This window comes from Copidosoma floridanum, unplaced genomic scaffold (assembly GCF_036245765.1).
Source record: "Copidosoma floridanum isolate Cflo_tuat_1 unplaced genomic scaffold, Cflo_Japanese_pri ptg000001l, whole genome shotgun sequence".
In the NCBI taxonomy this organism is placed as follows: Eukaryota; Metazoa; Arthropoda; class Insecta; order Hymenoptera; family Encyrtidae; genus Copidosoma; species Copidosoma floridanum.
This window is the reverse complement of record NW_028321878.1, coordinates 914,460-938,713: the sequence shown is the minus strand read 5'-3', so window position 1 is coordinate 938,713 and position 24,254 is coordinate 914,460. Positions and strand designations below refer to the sequence as shown.

The 24,254-nt window shown below is 39.3% G+C and overlaps 2 protein-coding genes and 1 long non-coding RNA gene across 3 annotated transcripts in view; all 3 read left to right on the top strand.

The window, feature by feature from the left end:
• LOC106645192 (uncharacterized) overlaps positions 1–15,967 on the top strand; it is a 131,194-nt gene extending 115,227 nt beyond the window's left edge. Inside the window, exons 5-12 of the mRNA XM_089593918.1 lie at positions 11,794–11,935; positions 12,054–12,270; positions 12,374–12,472; positions 12,565–12,723; positions 12,824–12,962; positions 13,059–13,374; positions 13,451–13,580; positions 13,666–15,967. Of these exons, the coding sequence (XP_089450044.1) occupies positions 11,794–11,935; positions 12,054–12,270; positions 12,374–12,472; positions 12,565–12,723; positions 12,824–12,962; positions 13,059–13,374; positions 13,451–13,580; positions 13,666–14,209 (1,746 nt within the window). The 3' untranslated portion in view covers positions 14,210–15,967. The remainder of the gene's footprint in view (positions 1–11,793; positions 11,936–12,053; positions 12,271–12,373; positions 12,473–12,564; positions 12,724–12,823; positions 12,963–13,058; positions 13,375–13,450; positions 13,581–13,665) is intronic.
• Positions 15,968–18,938: 2,971 nt separating this feature from the next.
• LOC149375973 (uncharacterized) lies at positions 18,939–19,740 on the top strand. The gene is made up of 3 exons (XR_016293048.1): positions 18,939–19,053; positions 19,203–19,533; positions 19,597–19,740. It is a non-coding gene; the product is annotated as an uncharacterized LOC149375973 (long non-coding RNA).
• A 1,713-nt stretch (positions 19,741–21,453) lies between these two features.
• LOC106645194 (DNA repair protein Ku70) lies at positions 21,454–24,165 on the top strand. Its single transcript, XM_089590411.1, has 9 exons — positions 21,454–21,710; positions 21,897–22,062; positions 22,137–22,581; positions 22,645–22,759; positions 22,839–23,058; positions 23,178–23,333; positions 23,442–23,669; positions 23,735–23,898; positions 23,980–24,165. Exons 1-9 carry the CDS (start codon positions 21,576–21,578, stop codon positions 24,088–24,090), a joined length of 1,740 nt encoding a protein of 579 aa, XP_089446537.1. The 5' UTR covers positions 21,454–21,575; the 3' UTR covers positions 24,091–24,165.
• The last annotated feature ends 89 nt before the right edge of the window (positions 24,166–24,254 follow it).

Genomic DNA, 24,254 nt, shown 5'->3' with positions numbered 1-24,254 from the left:
ATTCATTAACAAAGTGATCAGAAAGCGCCCCGGGTTGTGTGGGGATTGGCGCTTGCTCTACTTTATTAATTTTCTTAATAATTAAAGTGACCAGTAAGGGCCCCGGGTTGTGTGGGGATTGGCGCTTGTGTTATTTTATTAATAATTAAAGCGACCAGTAGGCGTCCCGGGTGGTGTGGGGATTGGCACTTGTGTTATTTTATTTAATATATTCATTAACAAAGTGATCAGAAAGCGCCCCGGGTTGTGTGGGGATTGGCGCTTGCTCTACTTTATTAATTTTCTTAATAATTAAAGTGACCAGTAAGCGCCCCGGGTTGTGTGGGGATTGGCGCTTGCGTTATTGTTTAATTTATTTTATTAATTATTAATGTTCGTGATACTGCGTATGGGCGCGTTGGGTTATTGGGTTAAATAGCTTAGGATTAATTGATCAAGTTATGGTGTATGGAATGTTGTCGAGTTATCTGAGGTTTTGCGTCTTGCTCCATATAGCCAATTTGAATTTCCCCCCAAGTTCGGTAGCCACTTTTGGGAGCGCTGGTACTCACGGGCCTACAGCTGCATCTCTGGTCTTCTTTGTTGTTCCACTGCACATGCAATACGTATATAGTATTGCACAACGTAAGTAAATATAGGTACTTTGGTAATAAGGTACAGGGCACCCAAAATTTCAACCGAAGGTTGACACCCATGATGTAATCGACCGAGCAGCCAACGAGGCGGTTAATGACTCCTTCCACTCTTAACTGCAAATACACCTACATGATATATATAGGTACTTATACTTATTCATTACTGCTGTTGTTGCTTTGCAGCAGGCCTCTCATATATAGGTATATAATGCCTGTTCGTTACGTTACACGTGGGACACAGCCCTCCTTCCCTATAAGTACCATCCGATATCCGATCATCCGTTGATGATGTCTCCGACGAGGAGCTAATAATAACAATGTCCCAATAATGTATACCTGTAGCTGAGCTGCACGCATGCGCGATTCGATGTGAAGTCAAGCTCGTTCGTTCGTTCTCACCGTAATTATCATATATTGTATACGTACAATCAGGGTGTCTCCTCCGTAGCGGCATGTATTTATATATATACATATTGCCCTTGTCTCCCCGCTGGTCCCCCCGATTTTGTAATGTGTCAATTTTTTTTCCCCCCCGTCTCGATGCTGTCTATACAATAGCTCTCCCCCTCCTTTTCCTCCCCACAGCTCTTTCGCAATGATAGCCGCGAATCTTTTTTCCAACTTGAGATCGACAATCGCGCTGTATCGCAATAGCATACCTACCTACACAATACATGTGTGTCTTAGGTACCTATGTGCTGGGGGGGGGGGGGGGGGCGTGCAACAAAAAGATCGTCAGCTCGCGCGCGACTTGTTTTCACGTTGTTATACCAACGATACGATATTGTGTTACAGAACTCGCAGTTTCTCGGCTATTTCGGTATTATTTTGTGCAAACACATTAAGTATACAACGTGATATAATAAAGCTTACCGTTATACCGTATTACCTCTTGTCGCCGCGTCTCTCTGTACACGTTTATTATACGCGTTGTACTTATACACTTACACCCGTGTTAAAATACATACACATACATTACTAGTATTGTTGCTGGTATATGCGTATTTAAAATCTACATACTGCGTGTGCACTCCTATAATATACTTGTGCTCCGAGCTACGAGACGACAAGCTGCACAAGTTATGTCATATCGTTATTATTATTATTTTATTTTTATAATTATTCTTTTGATCAAATACACATATATAGTCGGTGTGTATACCTTTGTAGAAAATCGCTTGCGAAAATGAAAATTTAATCCATCTATTTTTCCCATAGTGCAACTCGTATCGTTTGATCGTTTGTCGCACGCGAGTGAAGTACATATTGTAACACCGTCTCCCAGCAGCAGGATGATCTGTACTGTAAAAGTACCTTATAATATACTAAAAGATACACTTACAGGTACTTTGGGAAATAGTGTTTGCTATATAATATATACCTACATCGGTACTATAAATAGATGAGACGGTAAATATTTGTTTTGGTTTTTATACATGTATAACATATAATTATTACGATGCCAGTAGGGGATATGCGGTTATGCGAGGGGATCCTTCACCCGCGCGAGTACGGCGAGGCTCTACCGCAATAGTCGGTATGTCGGTACATACAATATAAATATAATGGCTACGTCATAATGTGTATATATTTATATCGTGATGTGTACCATTTATGTGGGTATCTATAATATGTGAGCGAGAAAGCGAATACGTATATATTTAAGTATATGTGGCCTCGCACTTCCGTATGGACAGAAAATACGGCCGCACGGTGGGCATTAATGCGCCGCGCACAGACTTTTGCATGTAAGCATAGGCATGCGTACTTAAATTTCTTGCAGTCATGTATAGGATCCACGACGGTGTACATAAGTACACACGCATGTGTATAGGCTCTCTCGGTGTTTTTCATTAGAGACAGGCAAGCAATTTTCTTTTTGCCATATTTTCTCCTCTCACGCGTTCCACGGCCAAAGTGCTTCCTCCTCCGAGCTGCTGCACCTCGAAATCGCAATCGTAAATCATTTTTTAGGAGTGACTTTTTTTTTGTTTTTGTTTTTTTGTTTTCTTTCAATCACGAAAATCGATTAGCAGACTCGCATGTGTGTGCGGCACACAACAGTTACGCGAAACCGGACACCCACGACTCCCCGTGCGCGTATCATGTACATACAGCAGAGCGAGGGAGGGAGAGAAAGGTGAGAAAATTTCAATTTACGCGCTCGCGCGTCCGGCAGGGGACTGTTGTAAATATAATTTACGCCTCTAGCCGTGAGCGCGCGGACCCTCTCTCTTTTGCTCTCGTGTCTAATACTTGGTCGATAAATTCATACGTGGAGGACTGTTTTAATGATGAAAAACACCGAGCGCGTAGTAATCTACACTCACAAGTGCAGTGGACGCTTATTGTTCCGTTTACTGAAAAGCGCGCGATGACCTAAGTATATTATACACAATACAATATTATACCGTGTGATTTTTTCGTACGTTTAACGATCGCCATTGCCTTAAAAATGTATTATAACGTTGTACAACAACATATACATGATTATGTGCGTTTGTATTGACATCATTTCCGTTGGTCGGCCGCGCAACCGTATATCACGTGACTTCCGCCTCGGTATATACATTGTAAGCGTAAAAGGAGAGTGACTCTATGGTATGTATATGCACGAAACAATGCATTTCCATAGTATATATATATATGGTCGCGTGTGTGTTATTGTATGTATGCGTATACGCTTGACCGCGCGTACTTTCGACGCCGTTTTATATACCTATCCGTCTCGGTATCCATACACATTTTTATTAACCGTCACTTTCCCGTGTAAATTTAATTTGTTGTTGGACTCTCGAACAAAAAGACGCATTTAACAAATTTGTTAAAACAATTTGATTGATAAATTCAGCTGTGGAATATAAAATCTTGTCATAAGTTATGAGCACTATCTCTTTTATATTACATTGACGGACAAAATAAATATTTGAGAGTCGTGGATTGGTTCCTCATAGTAATACCGTGTCGCAATAAGATATTGGGTTTATACCTTGGGTTTAATTCGTTATAAGCGGATATATGGACTTGAAATAATTCAAAAAACCCAAAAAATTATCGTAAGTAAGTAGGTATAGGTACAGCAAACGCTTTAGTCCTCGTTAACGTTGCCGCAACTTTGGCTGCCTGCAATATTGAATTTCCGACAGAAATGGTACCTATAGGTATGTCATATACAGGCTTTCTGCATCAAACAAACACGTGTTATTCGACAACAGACGTGCCATGCGTATACATATTATACAACAAAACGCTGCAGGCATCATGTCTCATGTGCGCCGCATGTGCGAACCATGCCATACCGCGCAAGGTATGTTGTACCTACTCACGCATAATTTACGGCTTTCGTTCCACATGTACACATACACTTACCTATATGTACAGGCTTTTGGTGCACAACGGGGCAACGGATATATATATACATCCGCATCCGGCAATATTATGTGCGCCTATTTTACCGATATACGTATACATCCACCCGCGATAGGTAAACTCGCGCACCCACAATATGGGCATATGTGCGGTTTATACATGAGATCAACACCGTTTTTATCCTGAGATACGTGCATATATATGTGTAGGAGCTCCTAATGATAATACACCCGCGTGCGTTACACATTCACGCATTTATGCAAAGCAACACGTGGGTAATGTGCACATGAATACACGGATAACTTTCGTTTTCCGTTTCCCCAGTTTAAGTTGCTGATATCATAATACACTTGCACTTACAAGGCAAAGACAAAACACTGTTGTTAGGGGGAGAAAACGCGTGAGCGATATTATTACGGAGGGATGGGAGTAATCCACTTATACCTATATATACACATAGGCGTGGAAATGAGGTGAGAAACATCAAGCTTGACTCTTAAGCATAATATAATATTTATGTACATGTTTATAGGTACGACGAGGAATTAACATAATTTTAACAGTAAAATAGTTGTTTGTAATTACCGTACAAGTACTATCAGCTGTTTATTTGTGCCATGTACCCATATACTTATATTATTTGACAGTGGCGAGTGCGTTATCGTATAGCCGATTTTAATGCAGCAACGCAGAACCTTCGGTCGTTGGTTGTTGGGGGTGCATAGAAATAAAATATATACGTTGAAAGTGTATTTTTAACAGCAAGAAAAGTCACCACCCGTTTAAAATCCGCGCGCGTAATCGGCCGAGAAATGAAAATCATGTGGAAAAAGGGTGCGGTGCAGGAGTGCGCACTTATCGTTGTATATCAAATCTATATACATAGTTGGAAAAACGAGTATACCTACGAGAGAGAGAAAGACGAAAAGCGCGCATATATTGGCTCTCGCGGCGGCTGCGTAAGTGCCCGTAAGTATTTTCCTTTGTTTCCAATCGGATTATTTTGCTGATGAAAAGGAAAAACAACGCGCGGCAATCAACGGACGCGATACCCCGAGAAACCACGTCTAATTTAACAAAGGCAGTTTATTGTTTCAACACCGTCGCACGGTTGGGGAAAAATTTTACGTATAATATGAATATATATACGCTCGCTTCGACATTAAGTAGGTGTGTTGTATACGTTACAAAAGGTGCGGAGATCGCGCGTACAATAGATCCGAAGGATTACGTGTGTATATATTTGCAGTGGGTTGATGCTTGCTGCTGCTGATGGTGTTTTTGCGCTGTACGAAAATAAAAGGAAAAACCATGAAAAAATTACTTGCCTCACCGCAGACAATTAAATATAATGGGAGCATCGGTTTCGTGGTACGCGATAGTAAAAAAAAAAAAAAAAAAACAATAAAAAAAAACAATAAAAAAAAAAAAAGAAGAAGTAGGATGGGATAAGTAGCTATGTTTTTCCGGGAATTCGAGCTCGCGCGGCCGTGTCCCGTCGCTAAGTAGGTAGGAGTATATACACACACGCGCGGCGGTTAACACAATTCCAGAACGGGAATGCCAGTGGGAGCGTATACGTATCCAGTCATTCCGGGCCTAGATCTCTTCGCCATTTCAGGAAAATTGTATTATTCTCACTGGCCGCGAGTAAGTATATCTGGGGAAACAGGAACGCGCCAAGCCTTTTATTTTTTTTTTTTTTTGCCCCCTTGCTCTTTCTGGCGCGTCATTTGTACCTGCATGTATGTCCCTCTTTCTCTTTCTACCTTAGCTTTTCTTTTCTTTTCCTTTTTTTTTTTTGCATCTCGGAAAAGTCGGGCAAGCGCGTGCAGCAATGCCACACGCTTATTTTCAACCTTGTTGTTCCTCGGCGTAATTGTTCGAGACTGGTATCCTCTCCCTGCGCCTATACACTTGGGGGCTTGAATCTCCTAATTGGCCTTGCCGAGTACACGCCAGGGAGAAAATCCGAGAGTCCTACTCCTGTCGGGTGTACGCGTGGAAAATTGTAAATTTTCAAGTTTAACCAGCTCACGCCAACATAAATATATCGTAAACTGCAACGGCGGATAAGTATATGGTACGACTCTTTGGTTGATCGCGAGAATTTCGAATTTCGTTTGTCGCTCCTCCTGCACCGTGTGCCTTGTACGAAATGAGCGTGCAAATCTGACCCTCGATCGCCGGTCAGGCTTTGTTTAATATTCAATTAGCCATTGCGAGCCGCCTTTGACAGCGACAGCACACTCCCTCGCTCCTTGTGTGTATAATATATACGTACAGCTGCGCGAGACCGAGTATGTGTTTGCACAGCCTGGCGCGCTAACCAAGTCACGAACTTTTGAACGCGTATCCGTTATGTCCTGCCGGAGAGAGAGAGAAAGCCTTTTTTCCCCCTCGAGCCGTACGGTGTAGCTGCGGCTAATGAAGCCATCTCTCCGCGGACACCTTGGGTCGAACTGCAGATGATATACTCACTAGTCATACATATGGCAACCAAAAGAAAATATATAACATGTTGTTAGAATTCATGTTTTTTTTCTCGCGTAGCTGATTTGGCTACGAGACGGTATGTATATTTCGATGATCAGCCAAGACGGTCCTCTTTCACCTACTCCGGTGATTGATAGATCGCTGTTCGAGATAGTAACCATATAAGCACGAAAGGCCGATGAATTTTTCATCAAAGGTTATTTTAAAGAAATACGCTCGTGTACGCGCGTCCGTCCGGAGCCAGCCGAGTAATCGATCAAGCGCGTTTGTTTTATTCCCGTGTATATATATAACGCGGGCTCCGATCGGCGCGTCAATTCCTTTTCTCGCGCTAAACAATCAAGTGACTCGTCGGAATCTCGGGTTAGATGTACCAATATAAATATACTTACACCAAAAGCACCGGTACCTACCCACATGTCACTCGAGTTTGAATCAAGTATTGGCACATCCATATACGCTGGGATATTTCCATTGCGAAAGGTCATTATCACTTTTGCTTTTTTGTACATCCACGATGATCATGGCGATGATAAAGAATAGGAGAAAAGACTCGGAGCTAATTGACGACTCGACTTGGGGCCGCAGTCGGTGGCAGACGGGCCGATTCGTTCGCGTCGATGGGCCCCAATTGAAATTAATGGCCACGACTCGCCGACTCTTTTTTTTTTTTTTTTTTTTTTTCCTTGTAAACCGAGCTTGTGCGCGCGCGTATAGGGGCCATCGGGCCAATGCTCGCTCGCTCGCGTGTAATTCACTTACCTTATACACGTCTTAAGGGGGGAATGAAGAAAGACAAAAAAGAGAAAATTTTATTGAAAATGCGCGACGGGGACGTTTTAATGTCCCCTCCTCTTGAAAGACGTCATACTTAAGATTTCTCGGAGTTGAGAGAAATGCGCAAGGGATATCGAGATACAAATGAATCGCTGGCCTTTGGGTACTCTCACTTTACATAGGGACCGTTATTGGCTTTGATCTCAGCCTCCTTGGCATTGTGCACTTTGCATATTACATCCTGCACTTGGTGTGCATATATATATTATATCCCCAAGCAACCGCGGCTCGTAAGTTATATGGGTTACGGGAACTCAAAATGGGCACCTATTGCGATTCCAGTAAATTGAATACGTATATACCCAAGTATAGATGCATAGTAAGTAGAGGCAAAGCTATGGAGAAAAGTATAAGAAGTACTTTGGGATCTAGCGTCCACGCGGGGAACGAATTCTCGGCATTGTCGCCAGCAGCACAGTAGCTCGGTGTGCACGGCCACCCCCTTCCCCGTCCTTTATATGTTACCGTTGCAATTGCAGGATACTTATTCTTCCTTTCTCCCGCGCGTTTAATTATTAGTCTTTACCTTTAGGTATATATAGTATATAGGGAGAGACGCGGCGGACGTCGGGTGCTTTTACGCGCTTTCCCAACGCAATCTCTCGCGCGATCTGCAGACATATATATAAATATATTACACGCATCTAAATGCCCCGAGATTTTTGTCCCCGGCCCAAGTAAGTACCAGATAACAGTATTAGCAGAGTACAACGACGCTTTACGCGCAGGGATACACACAAATGCTGCTGCTTATCCGAGTTCCATCATTTTTCTTTCTCATGCCGTAATGTACCTTTTTACCGTTAGTTGGCAGGGGGGAAACAAAAAGTACACGCCCCATTAAAAGCACAGTGGAAACTACTTTTTTTTATACTATCAGTGTGAACAAAAAAAAATACGTTGAGAGGAAAAATTGCAAAATTTCGTCTTGGATTTAACGGTGCGTCAGATTAACGTGTAGCGAGATGATGATGCCACCTCGGTGAGTCGACACCTCCCCGGGGAAAGAGAGCGCCATTATATGTATACAGGCCGGAGCGATCAATTACTTAACGTCCACCCACCATTGATCACCGTACCCATGCCTCTGATATTTTGGCTGTGATCTATATCGATCACCCACGCAAAATCGATCCCTCGAAAAACCATTTGATTGCATTGTTTTCGCCCACGTGGCGCATCAGCAGCAAAACGCACTATACACGGCCTGTATAGAGGCTGGCTTTTATTATTTTTTTTTTGCTCTCGCAACGAGAGATGATGCCACGCAGCGCGGAATCAATCATCGTCGCGCCTACGAAACAAACGTATACCTATATACTTGCGACACGATGCTACACTTTTTTTTCAAAGCTGTTAGACCGGCTCAAACAGTGATGAACCGGGAAAAATTATTCGCACCCAATTTTTTTGTGCTTTCTTGTTCAAAATATAGTAATGTACCTAAACGTTCATCTTGCCACATAAGAATGTGGTCAGGTATTGTTTAAACAATTTTTTTATCAACAATTTCGTCAAAGTTGTTTTTTCGACCTGAAAAAAATATTCTCAGATTCTTTGGCACATTTGGAACAAAAAACCAATTGGAATGTATATGCCTAAACCCCACTGTTTTCGAGTAAAAAATTGTTTAAACAATACCTGACCACATTCTTGGGCGGCAAAATGAACTTTTAGGTACATTACTATATTTTGAACAAGAAAGCACAAAAAAATTGGGTGCGAATAATTTTTCCCGGTTCATCACTGTTTGAGCCCGGTCTATGTCCATGGAATACGAAACATATTGCGTCGACCTCGATTCCAACGGATTCCTTCGTACAGGTATACGAGGCATTTTTTAGTGATATAAATATATACACTGGCTTGTACCAACTACTTATATATGATGTTGCAAAATTTGTTTTGGTATCTTTCCCCGCCCAAACGCGACAGTAGAAAGCAACGCGTTAGATTGTATGAATATATTGATCATGTAGTGCCACGGGATTCGTCAATTAGTAGCGGTTCTTTCGTGTACCGTTGCGCGAGTAGGCGAAGATTGTTTTGCAACAGGTATGTATATGTATATGTACACAAACACACGATTTTTTGTTTTGTTTTTAGATTCAACCGAGGCACGATTGAATCGTTAGGATATGCATGGCACATTAAAAAAAAACATGTAAAAGGCACTACATAATTTTTATGATTACTATTATGACTGCCCGGTCGGTTCGAAACTCGGACGAACAATGCTTGCGTTGCGCATAGGTGTACGCAACTGTATATGCAATAGACGGTCCCCCATGTATTTGCGCCATTGCGGCTGCCACAGTATGTATAGGAAAGATGCCACAAGTATAAATATATAGCCATACCTATACTTACTTCATACGCAGCTGATGATGAGATGTATATATACATGTATATTATACACGGCCTCTAATGGGCATGGTTGCGGTACCGTGTAATATACCTGTACCAGATGAACACAATGACACTTGTTAGGCCGCAAGGACACGTATACTTGCGTGTACGTATGTAATTGCACGTGCTGCAACTGTTAATAGTAACAGTGGATTATTATACTTAGTTACGCGAAAGGTATTTGTGTCTCGATTTTAGCGCTGCATAAATGTACCTATGTATGCCTATAGGTTACCCATGCGCGGGTAGGCGAGTCTGGAGTTATTTAGGTTTATTGTTATTGATTCCTGAAATTTACCTCCTCCTTCCTTCGTTTTCGCTGCATCGCGGCTACGGGTTACGGTCCATTTTCCATTACGGCCGACGCGTCCACAAAAAACCTATACGTGTAAAATAAATAATCATTTCCTGTTTAACAAACCACGCGGTTGCGTCCCTCGTTGCGACATGCCCCGGAATGTTGATGTGCTTGCAACAATGGCAAAATTTCGACCACATGTCCGATACTCTACACCTTACCAGTCCGATCATGCTCGCTTCGCAGCCAAAACAAATGCTTCCCTGAACTTTGGGAATAAACTGCGGAAGTCACGCACAAATTAATATAAGTGTATATAAGAGGAGCGTCAGGTGGTTTATGTGCGTTTATACCTGCGCGATCGGCTTTCGTAATCAAATCAAGCCACCGGGCCGAGAACTTCCACGAATATTTTGTTGCCGGTCGATGCTTGTGAGGCTGTGTAATTATTGGTTGAGCCGATAACATCGTTCGGAGGCTTTTTTCTTCGACCATCGGGGATCAAATAATAAGTTGCGGGCAAACAAACAAATGGGGTCGAGGTTGTTGTGGGAAAAGAAAGAAAAAAAAAAAAAACTACAACGCTTACACATTGGCACAAGCTCAACGTTGCGATGGAAAATGTGAAATTACGGCTCCCATGCGCGAGGTGGGCTTTTACTGTTTGGGTGGACACGTATACCACGAAAGTTGAAAATTATTCTCCCGCCGGCGCTGTGTGTGCTCGCGTGCGCGCTGGTCTTTATTTCCTTTTACTTTTTTTTTCTTTCGAGACTCGCGTTGCCGGTGTGGAGCTTGACATGTGCAAATTCATACCCGTCAACATTTTTTCCGATTCAGTTTCGCCGGAGTTCTCTCAAGGCCCCCATCCAAAGATACTTACACCGGGTGAGCATCTTACTTTTTTCCTTCTTTCGTTCCATATATACCTTTAACCTATTGTCATTGTCGCGTGATGCTCCAAACACAATGCAAAGGTCAAACACTGAACAACACTTGTTTTAGATTTTCGTTGGGCGGAGCGTGTAATTATATACACAGCAGTTGGTGTAAATGGGAATGGGTATGCTTTAATCGACACAAGTTTCGCCAGTTGGGCTAAAAGCCATAGGCTATATAATATGTGTGTTGGAGGGAAATACATATTTATATATCGTGTGAAATGAACGGGAATTGGAAATTGAAATTCGTTTATCGGAAACTCGTTCTACAAAAAAAAATATCGGCATGGGACTCGGCACGTTGCGCTCGTCACAAATTTTCGAGTCCAGCTGTTTTTTTGTTTTTGTTTTCGGGTACCTAAGCAAAATTAATATACAAACACGGCAATAAACGAACATCTGATGCATCTGTAATATATGTATGAAGTGGTTGAAAAAATACGAAAAAGAAACAAAATTGCGTGAAAATATTCCAAATTAAATGTGTATTTTTTTTTCTTTTCAAATTCCACCCCATAAAGTTGCTTCTGTGTAGCCATTAAATAAGATTAAGATGTTAGCTTTGTACACGGGCGGATCGAAGCTCGCGTGGGCGTATTTGATATAGAAAAAAAAGGCGACTCTGTTATTTTTATCGTAGGTTGATATTTTTTTCCAGACCCCATATACCTACACATTCCCCACACGTGTATATAGGCCGTTTAGTTTTCTTTTTTTTTTTCTGTTTGGCTCAGCCCCAGCCGTGAAATCCAATTTCACGTGAACATAAAGTGACACGAGTGTTTTATTTTCCACCTCTGCGTTTCAGGTGCTGCCGTCCCTTGGGAACTCGAAGACGTCGCGGGTGGATCGATTGGACAACAATAACGCCAACAACACGAACGCGAACAACATCCACCTGCCCCTACACCACGACCCCTTCAACAGCAATTCGCACACCGATGGATGTGGTACGTTTGCATATCCAGAAGGATATAATTTTTTTTTTTTTTTTTTTTTTCCTTTCATTTCACAATCTGGAGCGATTCTACAAAAGTTTGCTTTCTCTTTCCACCTGTAAAAATACAGGTATACGATTACCAATGACTCCCGAACAAGCGACCAAGTACTACGGCTCCAAGCTCACGGAATTCGAAAGAGCCGAGATCGAAAAGTACTCGGAGATCTGGTACCTCGGCCTGTCGGCATGTAAGATACACGGGGAAGAGGGTGCCTCCCAGAACGGCGGCTACGACGACGACAACGGCAGTTACAACAAGGTCCTCCACGACCACATCTCCTACAGGTAGCGCGGAGTTTCGCTTACTTTTAATTATCCATTGCCTTCGTACTTATTTGTGAATCCATCGGAGTCTTACGTTTGTTTCCCCTTTATTTTTGTTCGATAGATATGAAATCCTGGAAGTCATTGGCAAAGGCAGTTTCGGCCAGGTGATCAGGGCGCTGGATCACAAGACCGGCCAGCACATTGCCATCAAGATCATAAGGTTTGTTTTTGTTTAATTGTCATACGAGTGAGTGGTAGATTCATAAGTATGGACCAAAGTACAAACTGCGGGTATTTTTGTGATTTTATTAGGAACAAAAAGAGATTCCATCACCAGGCCCTAGTCGAAGTCAAAATCTTGGATCATCTGAGGAAAAAGGATGTCGATGCTAGTTCTTCCCACAATGTGATACACATGCTAGAGTACTTTTACTTCCGGAATCATCTGTGCATTAGTTTCGAGCTGATGAGGTACGAGGCTGACTTTTTTTTCTTTATTTTACGACAACCCATTTTGATGGATCGATCATTTTTTTTCTCACTAATTGACGAATTAACCTTGATTTTCCAGCTTGAATCTGTACGAGCTCATTAAAAAGAACAATTACCAAGGCTTTAGTTTAAGCCTCATTCGAAGGTTCGCCAATTCACTGGTCAATTGTCTTAGGCTACTTCACCGAGAAAATATCATTCACTGCGACTTGAAACCCGTACGTATTCGTATTATATACCTGTACTTACCTTATTAAAATTATAAATTATAACCGAGTGGAGTCCAGTTCGTTTATATAATTATCTTTGTCTAGGAAAACGTTTTACTGAAGCAACGCGGCAGCAGCTCGATCAAAGTGATAGACTTTGGCTCGTCATGCTACAGTCACCAGCGCGTCTACACGTACATCCAATCAAGGTTTTACCGGAGTCCCGAGGTTATCCTAGGACTGCCCTACGGCACGCCGATCGACATGTGGAGTTTGGGCTGCATTCTCGCCGAACTTTACACCGGCTACCCGCTGTTCCCCGGTGAAAACGAGGTCGAACAGCTGGCCTGTATCATGGAGGTGCTGGGCAAGCCCCCAGATCAGCTCATCATTCACGCCACGCGTCGCAGGCTCTTTTTTGGTGAGTAAAGTTTTGACTCTCGTTGTTTCGATGGTACAATCATGGCATCCGTTGACGTGTACCAATTTGTCCGCAGACTCCAAGGGTAATCCTCGCAACATAACCAACAGCAAGGGTAAGAAGAGGAGGCCTGGAACCAAAAGTGTCATGCTGGCCCTTAGGTGTCGGGACCCCCTGTTCGTCGATTTCGTTAGCCGGTGCCTTGAGTAAGTTTACTTTTCCTCCAACGACGAGATGACAGATAATTATTGTGCAAGTTGTACTTGAACGAAATGATTTGTCAATTTTTAGGTGGGACTCGAAAAAACGCATGACTCCGGAAGAAGCGATGCGTCACGAGTGGCTGACCTCCTCGTCCTCGTCGCACCTGTCGTCCTCGTCGTCGACGATGGCTTCCTCGATGACCGGTAGCTTGGTCCTGAGCAGTGGTGGCGTCGTAGAGTCTAGCCAGCCGGTGCACGGCCAAACCGGCCTGAGCTGCGGAGCGACAAGCGTATCGGCGACCGTCGGCGTTGTACAGAGCGTAGCGTCGAGCAACGCGCGCCGGCGCGCCGAGACGATGGAAGACCCCCAGCAGCAGTACGCGCTGCTGCAGCAGTACCAGCAGCTGTACCGGGGCCGCAAGTGCATCTCCAAGATCACGGGCATCGACGCCCCGGACGGTGGCGCGTCCCTCGTCGTCAAGAACAAGCTCAACGGTAGCGCGAGCAGCCACGCCCTCACGGCCGGGGGCCAGACCGCGAGTTCGAGGCACGCCTCCACCGGGGACATCGTCACGAGCCTCGATCCCAGCCTCGACGACTCGGGGACCTTCCTGCCGCACATCTTGTCTTGAAGCCGGGTGCGAGCTAGCCATTTCTAAAGCGACACGCGAGCCACGACTGTCGTCTCTGAGCCCTTTGGATTTTGTTCTTTCTTTGGATCGTTGAGTCGCGCGCAGTTAAGCTGCCGAGGGGAGACAAATGATGTACTTGCTCGGGGCGCTGTTTCGGAGATGAATTTAAAAATACATAGTACGTTTTTTCAGTTCTTCCACGCGTGATCTGCTTGCGCAGGGGGTAACGAAATTTTGGTATTTTGGAAATATCATCACTGGAAACAAGAGATACCGAGGTGCGCAAAGTACACTATAATGTATTGGGTAATTTTTTTTTTCTTCATCATCCAACTGAGCGGCGTAATGATTTTTATTTTCTTTTTCTACGAGATCTTGTACCGACAATAATTTTTGAATCGGCCAAATTGAGATGAATCCCGTGATAATACTCAATGAAATGAATCAAAGCTGCGGATCAGCTGGTAATTTGTTACATTATACTATGGAGGATAAGCTTTGGAAAGAAATGGCTGGCTATTGTCGCATCGAATCGAAATAACGTTTAGCCATGACCCAACGAAAATAAAAAGGGGCGTAATGACAAAAAAAGTGTAAGGCTCGTATATCTAGGCTAATTACGCATCGACTGGAGTTTAACGATTAATAGTAAATGGAAAATCGTCCTTCGTTTTCACGACCTATACCATGTAGCCAAGTCTGCTGTGTAATTTTAAATTTTATAAATGTTATTTATTGTCGTCGATCAACGTCATTCGAAATCATCTGCCTCAAACGCGTTGAACGATCGACAACGACTTATCGCTCTCTCGACGAGGAAGCCGAGCGGTATGGGAATCGAGAGAAAAACCATGCACGAAACGCCAAAAGTTTAACGCGTCAATAGTGAAAGTAAAAATATCGAAAGCATCAGTTTTTTTTTTTTTCTTCGATGGCTCCAAAAACTGATGTGTCGTGAGATAAAGATAACGCAGATTGTCCTCCCGATCGGCGTAACCCCGTTTTTTGCGAGGCCTGAGTAGTCTTATTGTGATATTAAACTACCACTGTCTTACTTGGATCTCTAATGATTGAGAATGTAGCGCCGTCTAATGTTAGTTTTTTTTTAAATACTATTTTAGACATTATTCTTATTATTATTATTATGATTATTATTATTATTATTATTATTATTATTATTATTATTATTATTACAATTAATTATTATCATAATGATGATTACGTTAAAACTATGATGATCCTGTATACAAATACACATACATTATATACATATATATATACACATAAAAAATATATGAATATTTTGTTATGCTTTTGAGCATGGCTATACTGCCAGCACTGTATCTAATTTTATGCATGTCGTGTTTCTAAGGACACAGACTTAATCAATGATGCTATGGCGGATATACGTAAGTTATGTTGCGATTAGCACAAGTGAACTCAACTGTGTGGTATATAACAGTGTCGTCGATCCAGGCGTTCAAGCTTGTTACGCATCATGTCACATACACACAGTTTTTAGTTTTTTTAGCAGTTTGTGGGAGCTTCGTGCTTCCATTATTATTATTATTATTATTATTTTTATTTTTATTTTTAATTGTGCAGTCTTTTTATTTTAAATTCTAACGCTAAACGTATTTTTAGACTTATTATCGTCGTCCCCTTTTCCTATTGCTCTGTTTTGTGGAAAAAAAAAAAAAGTTTTGTTTACGTGTATATACCGTGATCTGTTTCATGGCTTGTGCTGCATACATTTTACACATGTAACGAAATTTTTTTAAGCTATATACGTGAGTGAGTGTATGTGCCTACGTGTGTGTAAATACCTTAAAATTTTACATATTTGTCGAAACGAATTTAATAATAAGCTCATTTTATCCCTTTGTATTGTAAATTTTAATGAAACTCAATTTTTTTCGGAGCCAAAGACTTACAAGGTTTGGCAATAAAAAAATCGGAAAACATGTACCACGGTTGCTGCGCTCGCGTAATTGAAAAAAATTGACAACGAAGAAAAATCTCAAGTCACTTCCATGTTAAGAAGAAAGACCTCCCACATGTGTATTGAATGCGATTATATCTTTGAGGCTCTCGCTTTTATTTGACAATTAATGTGTAAATAATTAAACTAATATCAAAATGTTGTGGAAAAGTTAAATCGTAACTCACTCCTATGCAGACCACGTGTGACAAGACTGACAGTTGTTAATATAAAACAAAAATGATCATTCATCGTTCTCACCCTTACTGGATATGATTGAAAAAAAAAAAAAATAATAACAATAAAAGTAAAAAAAAAAAGTTAGAACCAAACATTTTTTTATTGTATTATCGCGAAATGAAAATAAAAATGACGTGTCAACTCGATATCGTTGGGGAATTCGGAAAAAAAATTTAATTAACAACCTTACGCCGATTTACGATGTAATAATTGAAATACTCTGTGAAGCCTACCATTAAAGCATTATGTTTCCACTGCCGTTAAAATATACATATATCCCAAAAGATGGTAATAAATGTATTACCATGTACCAATCAAATGTGCATTGTAACTTTGCTGTTTGCATGCGATTCACATTTTTACAAGCGATTATAGTCAAATGTAATGTCAATCAGTCGACCATCGTAGGGCTGGGAATTTTTATGTCAGTAAATTTGTTATAATAAATGTACTTTATATGTAATGAAAATGAGAACTGCATCGTAATACAAATTAAGTAAATCATTCAAAATTCTTTTCGCTGTTTTACTTTATCATAGAGGCATTTAAAAAAGGACTCCAAATATTTGTGTGAATCGGTGCTGAAGCACGAATACGTAAATGTAAATTATTGTTAATTTAGAAACCCGTTGAACATTATTCTAAGAGATATCGTGCAAAGAGTAATTGCATCAATCAAATTGACCAAGTGCATGTGGAAAGTAGTTGAAGTATATTTTGCTGTGGCTTAAAGTATACATAGAACGAGTGCAATATCAAAAAAATTAGCATTTCGTCAACTAATAAATTCAGTCAACCGGAATGGTTAATGTTAATCGAAAAATTTGGCTACGAAAGCAATAGATTAACTATAGATTGTCGAAATACAACTTGTATAAAAGCGTGTTTTTCGTCGTTGCTTTGTAATCGAGCATTTTTTACATTTGTGCAATTTAATGTTTGATCAGCCTAATTTTTTCCTAGAGCAGAAATTTGAGAAAATGTGTTAAACAAAGAAACTATAAAAATATTTATAAATTGTCTATATTGTTAGTTAAAATTTGTCTGCAAATAAATTCATACGTTTGAATATTGTTAAAAATTATAGACAACATGTGCTTTAAAGTAATATGAACATTATAAGGTGTATGTACATTTTTATAACGTTCTTGCATGTAAAGAAATAAAAATTACTCGAATTTGTACTCTAAACTTTGTAATACATTATTTTTATTGGAAATAGCGCGGCTGACCTACAAAAAAAAAAAAGGGCAGTAACATAGAAGTAATCGTATTTTTTTGTTAGATTTGACTTACAAAACAGTTGCCCAACGAAAATTAATTGTTTTGAAAGTAACGCGTGCTCAAGCTACACATTAATGTAAAATACAATAATCACAATAACGACACAGCAAGGCATTGTTGGTAAAACAAGATAAAAAAATTCGAGGAATTGCTTTTTTACATGCATGAGTGCATTTGTGCGAAAAACATTATATGAAAGTGCATTTTGTGATTTATAAAAACAAAAAAGTATACCTAGTTATAGGATTGCCCTCTTCCCCGAGAGTTGATGTCGCGCGAGCGCGAGATCGACGATATCTGCCTGACATTAGTATATGACGATGCAGAGACAGCCTCAAATTAGACAAATGGCTTGTAACTTATAGAGTCTGCGCATATTGTTAATCGAGCATACATAAGTATAAGGATCGTAATTATATTGAACGTGTAAATGAGCGTAAATAAAAGTATAAAAGACGAAGAGGAAGACTCGATACGGATACAAGTGGAAATTCGTTCGTCAGCAAAAAAAATAGTGAATACAAAAAAAAATTTTTTAAATAAGTATGACGACGATGACACAAGAGAAAAATTTGCGTGAGCTTGTAAAAAAAAAAAGTATCGGTTCACGAGTTGACGATACATTGTGAATGTGAACTGTGAAAAATCATTAATATTAATCATTTATCCGTTTGTTTCTATCTTGCTGCGTTTGTCTTTCACTATCAATGTAAAACCAAGATGACTCGAGCTCGATGAAATCTTGTGTGTAAATATACTAATAAAATATTATACAAATCAAATCATTCATTCGTCATTTGATTTTCTTTTCTGCCCATTACGTTAATTATGCATGAAAATTGAAAAATAAATTATTAACATCTAATTTCTTGAGGTGTTGTTTTTTATTACAATTTGGCCAGAACATCTTTTGGTTCTCATTAAAAGAGAAAATATGCTCTTACTCAACCCATAAACAATACAAACGGTTTCTGAGAGCGGAAAATTTAAACCATTGACTGTCATTAATCGGTATGGAAGTGTTTGATGACAGTCATTATTTGAATCGTCATTTGCCATTGTCACGTTTCGTGATCAAAATATATTGAGACCTGTTAAGTAATATAACTTATGTCATCATTAATCGATGAATCTCGTCATCATCACAGCTGCGACTGTTGATAAGTGATAATGTAATGCTGAGACTAGGGGTGTATTCCGCAATCGCCGTCAGCTATTGGCGTCGAACCTACCGTGTGTGACGTCATCAGTAATGACGTCACTACCGACTCGTTGTAGGGAAAATACGTTAGCAGCATAGGGGCGGAGTAAGGTTTTATTTATTTTCTCGACAACAAAGGTAAGAATCAATGTGATTTTTATTGTGATTTGTAAAGTGATGAAAATCCCTTAACATAAAATTTTGAAAGTTTAATAATTATAGTGACAAGAGTTATATCTATGTAAAAGTCCCTCATAACCTCTCCCAATATTTGTTTGTATTTCCAGTAACGTGCAAAGTCCATCAATTATCAATGCATCTGCCTATGTCTGCAATTTGTCAATTTGGAAAGTGCACCATTTCCAGTCGGAATTATGTTGAAGGAGAAAAGTTGCTGAACGCTAATCATATTTTAAAGTGCGGGAAAATGTCAGAGATGGGAAATGTCATTCGCATTACAGCTTATTGCCTTCAAACGACTGATATAAATGGAAAACCACATGAAATTAGAGGAGAAATATTGTTAGATGGCAGTATAAAATCTTTTTTGTGTTCCTGCAAGGCTGGATTAAGTCAAAAATGCAAATACGTGCTGGCTGTTTTGCTATACTGCTGCAGGTAAAATTCAATGAATTTTTTTTTGTCATTTCAATGAATAATAATTTCCTAATTGAATTTTAGAAACGATATTGATGGACTTGAACAACTATCGTGTACTGATGTAAAGTGTGCCTGGCAAAAACCCCAAAATAAAACTCTGGAGCAGTACAAAGCAACGAGGGTGAAGGATCATGAGTGTTACTCGTCATTGCACAGGGGTTGCGATACTTCAGATTAAGGGTGCCTGTACATGGGCGTCTTAATGTCTTAAGACTGTAAGCCACACCTATGGCGGGTGATTCATTCAAACTGATGTTAACTGAATACCGATATAAGTTGTTTTAAACAAGGAAATAGACACTTTATTCATCATAAAACTATATGTAACCTGATTACATTATAACGTTAGAACGTTTTTTAAGGCATCAATTGAAAAGTTTCTATAATTCATGTTAATACAATAATTTTGTCAACATAACCTCTCTTTTGAACGACTCAGCGCTAACAAAATTTTTTTTAGTTTTGGTGGCTAAATATCTTTCCAATATCATAATGCAATCACGTAACATAGTTTTGTTATGAACAGGATGCCTATTATCTTGTTTAAAACAAATTATATCAATATTCAGTTAACGTCAGTTTGAATTGAATCACCCGCCATAGGTTTGGCTTACAGTCTTAAGACATTAAGACGCCCATGTACAGGCACCCTTATCTGCAGACCAGCGTCAACGAATCATGGAGATATTGGCGAATATTCATAAAATAATAATTCAATTAGGAAATCATTATTCATTGAAATGACAAAAAAAAATTCATTGAATTTTACCTGCAGCAGTATAGCAAAACAGCCAGCACGTATTTGCATTTTTGACTTAATCCAGCCTTGCAGGAACACAAAAAAGATTTTATACTGCCATCTAACAATATTTCTCCTCTAATTTCATGTGGTTTTCCATTTATATCAGTCGTTTGAAGGCAATAAGCTGTAATGCGAATGACATTTCCCATCTCTGACATTTTCCCGCACTTTAAAATATGATTAGCGTTCAGCAACTTTTCTCCTTCAACATAATTCCGACTGGAAATGGTGCACTTTCCAAATTGACAAATTGCAGACATAGGCAGATGCATTGATAATTGATGGACTTTGCACGTTACTGGAAATACAAACAAATATTGGGAGAGGTTATGAGGGACTTTTACATAGATATAACTCTTGTCACTATAATTATTAAACTTTCAAAATTTTATGTTAAGGGATTTTCATCACTTTACAAATCACAATAAAAATCACATTGATTCTTACCTTTGTTGTCGAGAAAATAAATAAAACCTTACTCCGCCCCTATACTGCTAACGTATTTTCCCTACAACGAGTCGGTAGTGACGTCATTACTGATGACGTCACACACGGTAGGTTCGACGCCAATAGCCAGTTACATAATTATTATGTTTATGTACGAAGTGACAACGTTGCGTAGTTGGGAGCGTTACTATTGATTTGTTCAAACCCCTTTCGGTTCGGTTCAGTTCTCTTAACAAAATATACCTATACATAGGGAACCAAACAGAACAGAAACTGCTTGAAACAACCCCAGTGACGGCTGTTTTGGTGTTTATACGGGGATGCCCCAGCTTGGTGGCCAGTTTTTCACTAGTACTGTAAGTCTAATTTCGCCGCCAATGTCGCTTTTTTGTGTCAACTTTAGTAGGTGGCGGCTATTTTACCGTTTGAAACCGCGGGCTTTTTTTTCAAAACAACCTAACTCGTTATCAATAATAGATATCGCAAAAATACTTCAGATCTTTATGAATCGTGAATTTTTTCAATATTTGACAAATTGGCGGCGATTCTGCAGTTTACCCACCTACTCGATCCCACCTCTAACTGCAGGCTGGCGGCTGGCGGCGATTTCGGATAAAACCCCAGGCTGGGACGATTTAAGTAGTACTTATATGTTTTGTTTCTGCGGCCGGTTCGTAGAGTGTGTGTCTGAACTTAACCTAACAACAATTTTAAGATCATATAAGTAAAGCTAACAAATAATAGTTCAGAAATGTTTGAATCCGATGAATTTAACGATACGAGGGAAGACATCGAGAAATACTGGAACACCGCCTCTTCCACGATTTTTCTCGTTGATGCAACAGAACAAATGTACCAAAACAATCATCTGCTACTTTGTTTACAGGTAAAATACTCGTTGATTTTTGTCCTCTATGTCATAACCATAATAATTATTACTTTTTTGTCGAACAGTTTTTACATTGGATAAAATAATTGATTTCTGTAAAATGTGGTTGTGTACAATAGCAGCATAGGTACACGTTCATTGTTATAATGTTGTAACTAATTTTTCGTGTTCTTACGTTTGTAGACATATGGAAATATCATTAGACAGAAATGTTGCAACAATAAAAAAGACAAAATGGGCCTAGTCCTTTTTGGAACTAAGGATACAAACTGTGAAGTGGACAATGTCAGGGTACTGCAAGATTTTGAAACAGTTACAATTGACAGTCTTAAAAAAATCCGTGACATATGTAAGGCATTTGGTCATATCAATTTTTAAAATTCTTGGTAAGGTTATTCAATTAATGTAAATTTAATGTTTTAGTTAACGATGAAGAAATAATCAAATACAACAACTTAGCTGCTAGTGATCAGTATCCTCTTTTCAATGCATTGTCGTACGTTTTTCAGGCTTTGCATGCTTTTAAGTCAAATGTCAAAGCATCCAGTACCGTTGTGCTTTGTACTTGTCATGCTCATCCTCTAGTGAAATCCGACCAAGAACTTCGACGCATTGAGCATTTAGTTGCGACATTTAAAGATACTCGAACGAAATTGCTTGTAGTCGGATTGGGAGATTCATGGAATGACGGTGTTTTTTACAAAGACTTGCAATTAGTATCTGGAACTTTTGATCATGACAACTACAAGACCATCAGCTTGAAAGATTTAGAAAGAACTATCTCCAGCCCTGCTAGAAGTATATGTAAATTGATGTGGAAAATAACTCCCAACATATCTGTACCAGTAACTTTGATTAATTTAATTTCGTAAGTCTTTCTGACATTTGTTTTTGTTTAAATGCATGTATACACTTTGATATTTTTTTCCAGAAAATCAAAGTATCCATCTAAAGTTAAAGTTCAAAAAGATACTAATGAAATTTTAGAAACTCATCGAATTTTGGAGGAAGTTAAGTCAGAAGACATTACACTAGATGATACAATGGTGAACAGATTTGTATATATAATATATCCATACAAAATACTTTATTATTTGATTCTAACAAATATTCAATTTGTAATAGGAACAAACGAGAGGGAAAATCATAACTGACGAAAATATTATGTATTACAAAATTTACTGTGGACAGAATATTTATTTCAAGCAAGAGGAAATTAAAAAAATGAAAAATTTGTGTACAGAACCAAGCATAGAATTGTTGGCCTTTAAGCCCATTGCCTGCGATCCACTGTATCATTGCAAACCACCTAATTTTGTCACTTGTTCTACACTCTGCAACAACGGTATATTACACTTTATAGCAAATTTATTCTGAACTTAGCTTAAGTTTAACAACATTTATAGATAGTGAGTTCATTGATGCAAATTAGTAATTTTTTTTCAATTTTTCAACTTTTTGTAGAGAACAAAGTTTTCTTCCGATCATTTGTGTACAAGTGTAGTAAGAAAAAGGTCATGCCTATGTGCAAAATAGCGACCAATACTACGTTTTTCATTGGTATGATGATACCTAGTGAATATGATGGCGGATTCTACGTATACAAAATGCCTTTCAAAGGTACTTGGTTTGATTTTACTTACGTCAAACTATACCGACTGAAATTTTTTTGTATTTATAATGCATAACGGTTTTACTCGAATAATCTATATTTCCGTTTTATTACAGATAAAATTCGATATCTCGACGAACGTCTTAATGATTATATATTTAACGATGAAAGAAAATGCCCTACAAATCTGGAAGCAGTTTACATGTTTAAAAAATTAATGGATCATACAAAAGTAAAGTTTGATCCAATGGTTTTTAAAAATCCAAAGCTAGAAAAATATTTTGCTCACATAGAAGCATTAGCATTAGATGACGAGTTGAGTGCTTTGCCACCTGATTCAACCCGTGAGTATTCATATTTTTTTACCTACTGCATTAGAACTATTTCTATTTAATGAAACCTTTTATAGTTCCACCACCAATGAGCCAAGAGATGGAAACTGTATCAGTGGGTATAATGAAGTTGCTAAGCTTAAGTGATAAAGCCTCACAAAAACGTGCTGTAATGCAAAAATCAACAAAAGCTACCAAAAGGCAGAAGTTAGATGTTAAAACTATGGTTGAATTGGGAAAAGTAAGATTGACACTTTCTTGCATTGGATTCCATCTTTCCTTTTACGAAGTTTTACGACCTTTGCCATTGCATTTTTTTCAGCTGCACACATTGACTGTGCCAGAGTTGAAAGAAGCCCTTAAGGACATCAAGCTACCGACTACAGGAACCAAATCAACTTTGATCCAGAGAATCATCGATTATTACAAATAATAATAATAATAATCTATTATTATCATTGTTAAACTGTATTTCCAAGTTACCCCGACCAGAGATCATTGAATAAAAGTGGTGGACTATTTTGATAATAATTTTGAGGACCGAATATTTATAAAAAACCTTGAAAAATTCGACTGGTGACTCGTCACTCGAACAGA

Coding starts and splice junctions, on each gene's coding strand:
- LOC106645194 (XM_089590411.1), top strand. CDS start 21,576: ATGTTTGAATCCGATGAATTTAACGATACGAGGGAAGACATCGAGAAA. Junction 21,711..21,896: donor ATCTGCTACTTTGTTTACAG/GTAAAATACTCG, acceptor TTACGTTTGTAG/ACATATGGAAATATCATTAG. Junction 23,670..23,734: donor TTTGCCACCTGATTCAACCC/GTGAGTATTCAT, acceptor AACCTTTTATAG/TTCCACCACCAATGAGCCAA.